Source organism: Phoenix dactylifera, chromosome 12 (assembly GCF_051530095.1).
Source record: "Phoenix dactylifera cultivar Ajwa chromosome 12, Ajwa_hap1_PhDact_Kaust_v1.1, whole genome shotgun sequence".
Taxonomy (NCBI): domain Eukaryota; kingdom Viridiplantae; phylum Streptophyta; class Magnoliopsida; order Arecales; family Arecaceae; genus Phoenix; species Phoenix dactylifera.
In genome coordinates this window covers 10,746,719-10,757,500 of record NC_143201.1, presented here as the reverse complement: position 1 = coordinate 10,757,500, position 10,782 = coordinate 10,746,719, and the positions used below count along the sequence as shown (strand labels likewise).

At 32.1% G+C, this 10,782-nt stretch overlaps 1 protein-coding gene and 1 non-coding gene across 2 annotated transcripts; both read right to left on the bottom strand.

Annotated features, from left to right (window-relative positions):
• Window positions 1–5,676: 5,676 nt before the first annotated feature.
• Window positions 5,677–5,764, bottom strand: TRNAS-GCU (transfer RNA serine (anticodon GCU)). Its single transcript has one exon. It is a non-coding gene; the product is annotated as a tRNA-Ser (tRNA).
• Window positions 5,765–7,044: 1,280 nt separating this feature from the next.
• Window positions 7,045–9,666, bottom strand: LOC120108883 (ATP synthase subunit alpha, chloroplastic). The gene is given in 1 exon segment (XM_089926733.1): window positions 7,045–9,666. A coding segment is annotated over 1 exon segment (1,545 nt). The 3' UTR covers window positions 7,045–8,121.
• Window positions 9,667–10,782: the final 1,116 nt, after the last annotated feature.

Below are 10,782 nucleotides of genomic sequence, written 5' to 3'. Positions count from 1 at the left end.
AAAAGAAAAATAGAATTATTCGGAGTAATAAGACTATTCCAATTATGATATTCGTGAAGAAAGAATCGCAATAAATGTAAAGAAGGAACATCTTGGATCCAGAATTGAAGGATTTGAACCAAGATTTTCAGATGGATGGGATAAGGTATTAGTATATCTGACACATAGTTTAAATGCGATAATTTGTCCTCCAAAAAGGGAAATGTTGAATGAATAGATCGTAAATTCAAATTCTGAGATTTTGGTATTTTTTTTTCTTCGAGGGAAGATACTAATCGCAGCAAGAATGGAATTTCCACAATGACTGCAAAACCTTCCAATATCATCTGAGAATAAAAATGAAAATAAAAATAATTATTGTGCCCAACAAATCGATTTTGGTTAGAATCATTAACCGAATAAATCAAATAATTCTGTTGATACATTCGAATAATTGAACGTTTCACAAGTACTGAACTAGATTTATTGTCATAACCAAAAATTTCCGTGGATTCGTAAAAAACCGAACTATTTAAACCACGATCATGAACAAATGTGTAAATATACTCCTTAAAGAGAAGCGGATATAGAAAGTGTTGTTGCCGAGATCTATCTTTTTCTAAATATCCTTGTAATTCTTCCATTTACATTTCTACCTGAACCAGAGGCGGGACCTATTTCATTTTGGGGGTTATCAAATGATACATAGTGCAATATGGTCAGAACGGGGTATGTATTATGTATATAATTACAGTAAGAAAAATATATATATCCCGCAAACAAAGGAAACAAGGGAGTCCAATCAACAGATCTTTTTCCTCTCCTTTTCTATCCAATTGGTTTATGTTCGTTATAATTACAAGAGGGTAAAAAATCCTTTATTTTTGCAACTCGATCGCTCTTTTGACTTTGGAATAAATTTTCTTTATCAGTATACTGTTTCTTCTACACATCCGTCTCCAATCCATAATAAAGAATAATTAGGATTCATTAAAAAAAAAGAAAGAAAATCAATGGTCCACTCACAGAAGAACCCACCCTTTCCCGCATCAGGCACTAATCTATCTTTAACGTCTAATTAGATCGGGTAATCATTCAAATTAAGAACAAAAGCTCGTTGCTTTTTATTTCACCAGAATTAGAGCCCTATGGCTCTATCCATTTATTCACTAGACCCAACTGTAAATGTGAATTTTTTTTTTTCACTTCCAAACAAAAAGAAAAAAAAAATTGTAACGATCCGGTAAGGATAAACTCAAAGTTCTACTTTAATTAAATAATATTTATTTAAATAATAAATTAAATAATAAAATTATAATATTTTATTACGACATGCTGTTTTTTCCATTCATTACCTTTGAGGATCAGTCGTGGTCTTATAGACTCTACCAATAGTCTGGACGAATCTGTTGCTTCATCCAAATGTGTAAAAGATCATAGTCGCACTTAAAAGCCGAGTACTCTACCGTTGAGTTAGCAACCCGAAAATAAAATAAATAGGATATATATGTAAATACGGTCAAAATAAAAAAATCAATTGATTTGCACTGCACGACCCCGTCAAAACATTGAACTAGAACAAATAGAAAAGAAAGATTTGTTTTTGTTGATCAATTAAAAACACCAAAACAAAATACCAAAATGGACAGATCGGATTAAACAACAACGGATTCCCAATAGAGATGTCAAAATTGTGACAAACCGCCATTTTATTTATCAATTTCCTTTTCTTTTTCGTTAAGAAAATACATCTTGTATGCCAGTAAATCCGGCAGGGCAAACCCATCATTTGATTGAAGTAAAGGAAAGAAAAAACCAATATGGGGTGGAGATAAACGTATCTATTTATCTACGATCGAATTATATTTCTTCGATGCATCATTGTCAATATGAATCCAATGTTAAGAAAACAAATTTAAATAAATCAAATAAGGACTTGTGTTGGATTGGCACAACATAAACATAAATAATAAATTTGTATGAAAAAAATACGAAAGAGGTAAAGTAAAGAAAAAATCTCGGGTTTATTCAATCAATAGAGGTACAATAAGCAAGATGAACCCCTTGTTTGTTGGTGGATTCCCGCAACAAACAAAACAAGAAAAAAAGTAAATTAAGTATGAATACAGCAAGAAAAAGGCAAATTGTGTGTAAATAATTACACAAAGATGGATACTAGTGACCCCCCCTTTTTTTATTTATTAATTTTTTGTTTTTTTTTTTTACTTTAATTAACTCGAATCGAAGTTCTTTCTTGAAATAATTCTGCCTTCCTTAAAATATCACAAACAGTTCCCGTAGGTTGAGCACCTTTTTCAAGGAAATATAGAATAAGAGGAACATTTAAATAAGTTTGATTCTTTACCGGATCGTAAAAACCTACTTTTCTAAGATCTCTTCCTTCTCTTCGGGATCGAACATCAATTGCAACGATTCGGTAGATGGCTCATTGGAATAGATGTAAATAAACAATGCCCCCCCTAGAAACGTATGGGAGGTTTTCTCCTCATACGGCTCGAGAAAAAAAAGGATTCTAAATTTCTGTATATGTATATAATGGCAAATGGATCCATAAAATCATGAATTAGACTATGATTTGAGTCGTTTTTTTATTCTTCCTTACAGAAAAAAAGAAATCTCATTCGTACTCATAACTCAAGTTGGGTAATTCTGACAGAGTTCGAAGGGAAACCCTTAGACATTTATTGAGCCGTCTCTAACCTCTTTTGTTTGTCTCATCTCGAATCTATTTTTATTCCTCATTCTGATTCAATTGTTGAGACAATTGAAAATAGTGTTTACTTGTTCCGGAATCCTTTATCTTTGCTTTGTGAAATCATTGGGTTTAGACATTACTTCGGTGATCCTTACTCCTTTCAAAAGAGCAGCAACATACCTTTTTGTTTTTTGTTATTTTTTTCTATACTATAGAAATCGAATATGAACGGTAGATTTCCTTGTGATACACTTTTGATCGAAATAGTTTTACCAATTCTGAAAAATTTTACTTTTTTCAAACTTCTTTGATTTTTCGATTTTTTTAACCTTTCGATTTATATATTGATTGAGGATATACTTACAAAGTTGGTCTAACTTATTGATAGTTACTAACCCTAGATTCTTCCCCCTGATAAACGAATCAATCCTTTCTGCTCGAGCTCCATCATGTACTATTTACTTACAACCTAACACAAATTAGGTTCCTAACAGAGCAGAACAAACTATGTCGTGCCAAGAACATCTTCATTCCTATAGAAAATGGTGGATGTAAGAATCCACAGCCGATCATGTCCTTCAAGTCGCACGTTGCTTTCTACCACATCGTTTCAAACGAAGTTTTACCATAACATTCCTCTAATTTTATTTCAAACCGGTATGTAATTGATTCAATATGGAATCATGAATAGTCATTGGCTCAACCGGTGTGTGTATACCGGTATATAATAGTACATACTTTTTATCTATCTATCTATTGATAGATAAGTATTTATCCGGAGAAGGCTCAGCAAGGATCCAATTTATTTAACTCTATATTCTATCATATGAATGAAACATATTTCTAAAAAAGACGAATAAATAAGTTTGCTTAAGACTTATTTACATCTTAAAAAGATTGTTCGGGACGATCAATTATGAAGGATCCATTTTTCTCGAACAAATAAACTATAAACCTCAAAAGAAGAACCTTTAATATTAATAGATTTGCAATCCCGGAAAAAAATAAATTATTAATAAAACTTTTTATTTTATACAATACAGATTTTGTTTTACTTGAGGTTCAAGAATTTTTCTTTTCCATCAATTCCATAAAGTCAAGTAGATGCAATATACGAATTTCCCCCCAATCGCTACATTACATTGATTTACAATTATTCATTTGAACCGGATAAGATATAAGATGAACCAGATAAAATACAAAAAAATGGGGTCCAGATCAACTCGTTTTTACTATTTTTTTCCCACACCTGCTTTAGAAGTTTTAAGACCAGTGATGAAATTAGTACCAAAAACTCCCTACTCTTTAGTCTCCACATAGACTGTGGAATTGGGATACCCCATTTATTTACTTTAGGCTTTTTACCCTTGGTAAGGGAATAAAGAGGCCTTTCTTTCATTCACATTTCGATTCAGAATGCTTCATGTGAGAATTGACATTTCATACATAGATATGGGACATAAAGTTTCCATAAGTAACTAACTTTAAAATGAATATTGAGTAGTACGAGCATATCCTGAATGTGAATGATAAACCCAGATTTTTTTTTGAATAAAAAAAAAGATATTTATTTCCACCCACATTTGACACTTGATTACGTTTGTGAGAAACCAAACGAAAGAAAAAATATGATTCTAAGAATCATTCTTAGAATTCAGAACAAATGATTGTTCTCGTTAACAATTTTATGTTTCATGTGGGATACAATGTGATCCCATCTTTCGTTTCTGATGGAAACGATCTGGGACGGAAGGATTCGAACCTCCGAGTAACGGGACCAAAACCCGCTGCCTTACCGCTTGGCCACGCCCCATTTCGAATTTCTATTCGACACTAATAAACATTAATATTGGTATTGGTTATTCGTCAATCCCAACCCAATAAATACATTGGGAATATATTGTTGCTAGGATTCAACACATGTAGATATAGAATCAAAAAAATTCATTGATCATTACATGGAATTCAGTTAAGATATTGTATAAAAATGGAATTCCTTGTATTCTCATTTGAGAATGGAAGGAAGGATTTTTATTTGGGAGAGTTCGAAGAAAAAGAAAGATTTTTTGACTTATCTTTTTTTTTCCCTTATAAAAAAAAACTCAATCAGAATAAAATTATCTAATCTACAAGAACGAAATTTTGTTATGTTTAATATCTTTAGTTTAATCTGCATCTGTCTTAATTCTGTCTTTTATTCGAGTAGTTTTTTCTTCGCCAAATTGCCCGAAGCTTATGCCTTTTTAAATCCAATCGTAGATGTTATGCCTGTCATACCTGTACTTTTTTTTCTCTTAGCCTTTGTTTGGCAAGCCGCTGTAAGTTTTCGATGATTTAATACTCTGCTAAATTCATGATTTATTCGATAAATAAAAATTCAAAAAATTGATAAGACCAGATAAGTCTTATATTATGAACCCTCGATTCAAAAATATAAATTCTTGTATATTGAATAACCACGGCGATGAATTTTGATCAGCTTATTTCCTCGCTCTCACCTTACAGTGAGCAAAGATTTTATTAGGTTGCCTACAATACCTAATCATATGACAAGAAATTTTTGATAACGAAGGGATCAAAATCTTATTCCAAAGAAATTCGTGAAAATGACTTTCTTTTCAAAAAACACTTCATTTTTGGGGGGGTGTCATGTCAAAACAAAATAGTGTATGTGGTAAAAAATAAGTAATCTATTCCCTTTTTCAAAAAAAAAAAGATCTTGGAGATTGTGTAATGCTTACTCTCAAACTATTCATTTATACAGTAGTGATATTCTTTGTTTCTCTCTTCATCTTCGGATTTTTATCTAATGATCCAGGGCGTAATCCTGGACGTGAGGAATAAAAAAAATATATTTTTAGTTTTTCCCGCTTTTTCTAAATTTTTTTCTTATGATTTTATGTATTCCATACATTTACCTATGATAGAATCAAGGGATCGAAATTCCTTCGAATTCGAAAGTCTCAAGTAATCAGAAGAAGCGGAGAGAGAGGGATTCGAACCCTCGGTACGAATAACTCGTACAACGGATTAGCAATCCGCCGCTTTAGTCCACTCAGCCATCTCTCCCCATCCCCATTTAAAAATGGAAAATTTTTTATGTGATGTGACACGTGAAGTAAAGATTGATAAAAACCTTCGTTTTCCTTTTTTATTTATCTATTATATTTTTTTTTATATATATTCTTTTATTTATATTCTATAAAATTATATTATTTATTTATAATTATAATAAATAAATAAAAATTATATATTATTATATATTATAAAGTATAAAGTTATATATTATAAAGTATAAAGTTATATATTATTAAGTAAAGATATAAGATTATATAAAAAGATATAAGATTATATAAAAAAAGATATAAAATAAAGATATATAAAATATTATAATGTTTATTTATATAACAGTTTATTTATATAACATATATAAATGAACATTATAATATAACTTATAAGTTATTTTATTATAAACTTATAAAGATATATAAAAGAAGAAATTTTAAGAAGAAATTTGATCAGGAATTCAATTTAGATAATGATTCGAAACGGATATCCCCAATAGAAAAATACCCTACTTCTTTTATTTTGTATGAAAGGTTTATTCACCCGGCTTGGTTTAAGTACTGGCCGGGCCAGGCCAGTATTTCCATAGATAAAATTATTTAATAATGATTTGATATCAATCAAAAATACTTGTTGAAGTGTCATTTCTTATTATTAAGTATTAATATTATTACTTAATATATATTAATACTTAATAATATATATATTTTTATTTTCTTTTTATCAATTTATTACTTACTGGAAAAAGAAACTGGAATAAAAAAAAAACATATATATATATATTATGTACATATATATGTACATATATTAAACAATAAAAAATATTAAAATTAAAAAAAAAATATCAAATATTAAACACACATATTTATAAACGTAGTTATAATATAACTCATTTGTTTGTTCAAGAGACAAGCTTTATTTGAACAATTGAGATCCAATTGACCCGAATTCTTAATTCATAAGTAAGATCTGGCAGTTGAAAGAGAAGTTGAAAAAAAAGGAACCATGTATGCAGATTTAATCCTTTCTATGATCCAGCTTCAATGATTCTTTCAGATCGGGACTGTCAGTAATGACTTCCTATCAAACGAAAAGAAAAGTATAATATAACTATAACTTTTTTTATGTTATTTAATTTAAGTAAGCTTTCTGCTCTTCGCCGCCTATTTAAGTCCCCGGCGGGACGAAGTGTCAACGCTAGAATTTTAATGATTCTGGTGCTATCTTGATTGCGCCTCACTCTTTTGTTCGACAAATGGTCCATTCATATACAATAATAAATATGTAGCGGGTATAGTTTAGTGGTAAAAGTGTGATTCGTTCTATCAAAAACTTAAATAGTTAAGGGATCTTTCAGTTTTTTTCATATTCCGATCAAAAACTTTATTTCTTAAAAAGGTTTAATCCTTTACCTCTCAATAGCATATTTGAGGAAGAATATACATTCTCACGATTTGTATCCAAAGGCCAATTAGAAATTGAATAAAAAAGATTGGATTATGGATATGGAGTCGCGAAGCATAATTTTTTTGAATTGGATTAACTCTTCCAATTGAATGAGTATGAGTAAAGGATCTATGGATGAAGATACAAAAGTTTATTTCCAATCGTAACTAGATCTTCAATTTTTTTTGTAAAAGGGAAATTGAAGCCAAATAGCTATAAAACGATGGTTTTGGTTTACTAGAACCATCAGCATATTGTTTCAGCTCGGTGGAAACCAAATTTTTTCTCAGGATCCTGCGAGTGGAAATAGGGAACGAAGTAACTAGACTAAATGGATTTAGTATAATCCCCCTCCTCTAGAGGGATCATCTATAAAGCAAGTAGCTTTGGACGGATTCATGCAGAAAAGCTAACATAGATGTTATGGATCTAATTTTTCTCTTTGGGAATACATCGATCTTCTATAAAGGAGCCGAATGAAACCAAAATTTCATGTTCGGTTTTGAATTAGAAACGTTAAAAATGATCAACCAACGTCGACTATAACCCCTAGCCTTCCAAGCTAACGATGCGGGTTCGATTCCCGCTACCCGCTATATATTCTTTATTATATATGCTCTTTATTATATATGCATCATCAATTTGGATATGCGTCCTTCTTTTTTTATTCCCTAAAATATTTTCCGTGTAATCGTTTTTTATCCGAACAAGAGAAAGGAAGAATACGAAAGAAGAAAATAGGAACGAAACGCGTCCATTGTCTAATGGATAGGACAGAGGTCTTCTAAACCTTTGGTATAGGTTCAAATCCTATTAGACGCAATTTATTTCCATCTATTTTTTTAAATGACTATACCAAGAAACCTTTTTTGAATGATTCAAATCAGAAATATTTCTCAATGAGTATTCTTGTACTAAGAATAAGAGGGAGAAGTTGATGTTTGTTCCTGAAGTAAAAACAGTTCGATCTGTTCCTGAATAGCTTCCCTCAAAAGGGCTTCTGCTTGCTCGGTGAATGTCTTGGTAGAAGATATAATTTCTTGGAATTGAGGTTTATTCTTTTTTAAGTAGGTACGTAACTGAACGAGAAATTTCTTTACCTGTCCAATTTCTAACGGATCAAGATATCCATTCGCTCCGGTATAAATAGTAACTATCTGTTCTTCCACCGTGAGAGGGTCTGATTGGGATTGTTTAAGCAACTCACGTAATCGTTGACCTCTTGCCAATTGATTCTGAGTAGCTTTATCGAGATCAGAAGCAAATTGTGCAAAGGCTTCTAACTCCGCGAATTGCGCTAGTTCCAATTTTGATTTGCCAGCTACTTGTTTCATGGCTTTAATTTGAGCTGCGGATCCTACTCTGGAAACAGAAATACCCACATTAATAGCGGGTCGGATTCCAGCATTGAATAGATCGGCGGATAAGAATATTTGTCCATCTGTAATGGAAATTACATTAGTAGGAATATAAGCTGAAACGTCTCCAGATTGAGTCTCAACTATTGGTAAAGCAGTCATACTCCCTTCACCTAAACGAGAATTTGATTTAGCGGCTCTTTCCAAAAGGCGCGAATGCAAATAAAAAACATCTCCTGGATAAGCTTCACGACCAGGGGGTCTTCTTAATAGAAGAGACATTTGGCGATAAGCTTGTGCCTGCTTGGAGAGATCATCATAAATTATTAAAGTATGTCGTTCACGATACATAAAATATTCAGCCAGAGCCGCTCCCGTATAAGGAGCGAGGTATTGTAATGTAGCAGGTGAATCCGCCGTTTCGGCTACCACAATGGTGTATTCCATCGCCCCTCATTCCTGAAAAGTAGTCACTACCTGAGCCACAGAAGATGCTTTTTGACCAATAGCTACATAAACACATATCACATTTTGCCCTTTTTGGTTAAGAATCGTATCTGTAGCTACTGCTGTTTTTCCAGTCTGTCTGTCCCCAATAATTAATTCTCGCTGACCGCGTCCTATAGGGATCATCGAATCGATAGCAATAAGCCCCGTTTGAAGAGGTTCATATACAGAATGTCTCGAAATAATACCTGGGGCAGGAGATTCAATTAACCGAGATTCAGAAGCTGAAATTTCACCTCTCCCATCAATAGGTTTAGCCAGAGCATTTATAACACGACCCAAATAAGCCTCACTCACAGGTATCTGAGCAATTCTTCCTGTTGCTTTTACAGAACTTCCTTCTTGTATCATCAAACCATCACCCATTAATACAACGCCAACATTATTTGATTCCAAATTCAGAGCAATTCCTATTGTACCCTCTTCAAATTCTACTAATTCACCTGCCATTACTTCATCAAGACCATGAATACGAGCAATGCCATCGCCCACTTGAAGTACGGTACCGGTATTCACAATCTTTACTTCTCTATTATATTGTTCAATACGTTCACGGATAATATTACTAATTTCGTCGGCTCGAAGGGTTACCATTAGTGTTTTTTTTTTTATTCTTTTTCGGATGCAAAGGGAAAAAATAATGCCTAAACTCTAAACTAAAGTAAAAGTAAAAGGGCTAATCTGTTATTTCTCCCACGGCCCCTAGAATGCCAATATTAGCACGGATCGTACGGAAATGTAACTCACTATTCAAACAACTATTCAGAGTGCCTAGAGCTCCTTGTAAGGCTTGTTGAAAAACTCGTTGTCGGACCTGATTAATCGCTCTTTGTTGTTCAAAATGAAGGGTTTCATTTTTGTAATTTTCTAATCGTTCCAAAGTGTCACAAGTGGCATTAATCAAATTTTCTTTTTCTCGTTCTATCTCAGAGTATCCATTCATTCGATATTCATCTGCTTCTATTTCCACTTTCCGTAAGCGAGTCCTGGCTCTTTCGAGCTGCTCAATGGCCCCTCTACGTAATTCTTCTAAATTTCGAATAGTACTCAAGATCCTCTGTTTTCGATTATCTAATAAATCATTTAATGAAAGTAGATTATCTTACCATTAATTTCACAACTTCCATAATCTCTTCCCGAACCAAACATGAATCTTTCGATTCATTTGGCTCTCACGCTCAATTATTTATTTTATGTTATGGGCATTCCCATATCTTTTTTTTAATGTAATGAGCCTACCCTCTCTTTTCTGTTTATATTCAAAAACATCGAAACTGATATAAGACCAGAATATTAGAAGGACTCTTCCGACCAGACAAAAATCTATAATTGTCAGCAAAGTTCTTTCTTTATTTGTATTTGTTCTTTATTTAATTTAAATTTTTAATTTATTTCTATATTTTTTTTTATTTACTTTTTTTCTTCAAATCCAAAAATTCCTATTTTTTTTTTACGTAGGTCGTCGATTCGGCATTGGAAAAAAAATAGCAAGATGCCCATTTTTTTAATAAATGGTTCAAATCATTTTATCGATATGAGTGTTCTATATCAGATAAATTACCAACTATTCATTTTTAAACCATTTCGGTACGTTAGTACCGGTCGAAAGAGTACCATGTTTTGCCTGGACTTCAAACAGTTTAGCTTTAACCATGTTAATGGTCTCACATTATTGGTCGATAGAGAATCAAATTTACCAATAAGTCACGA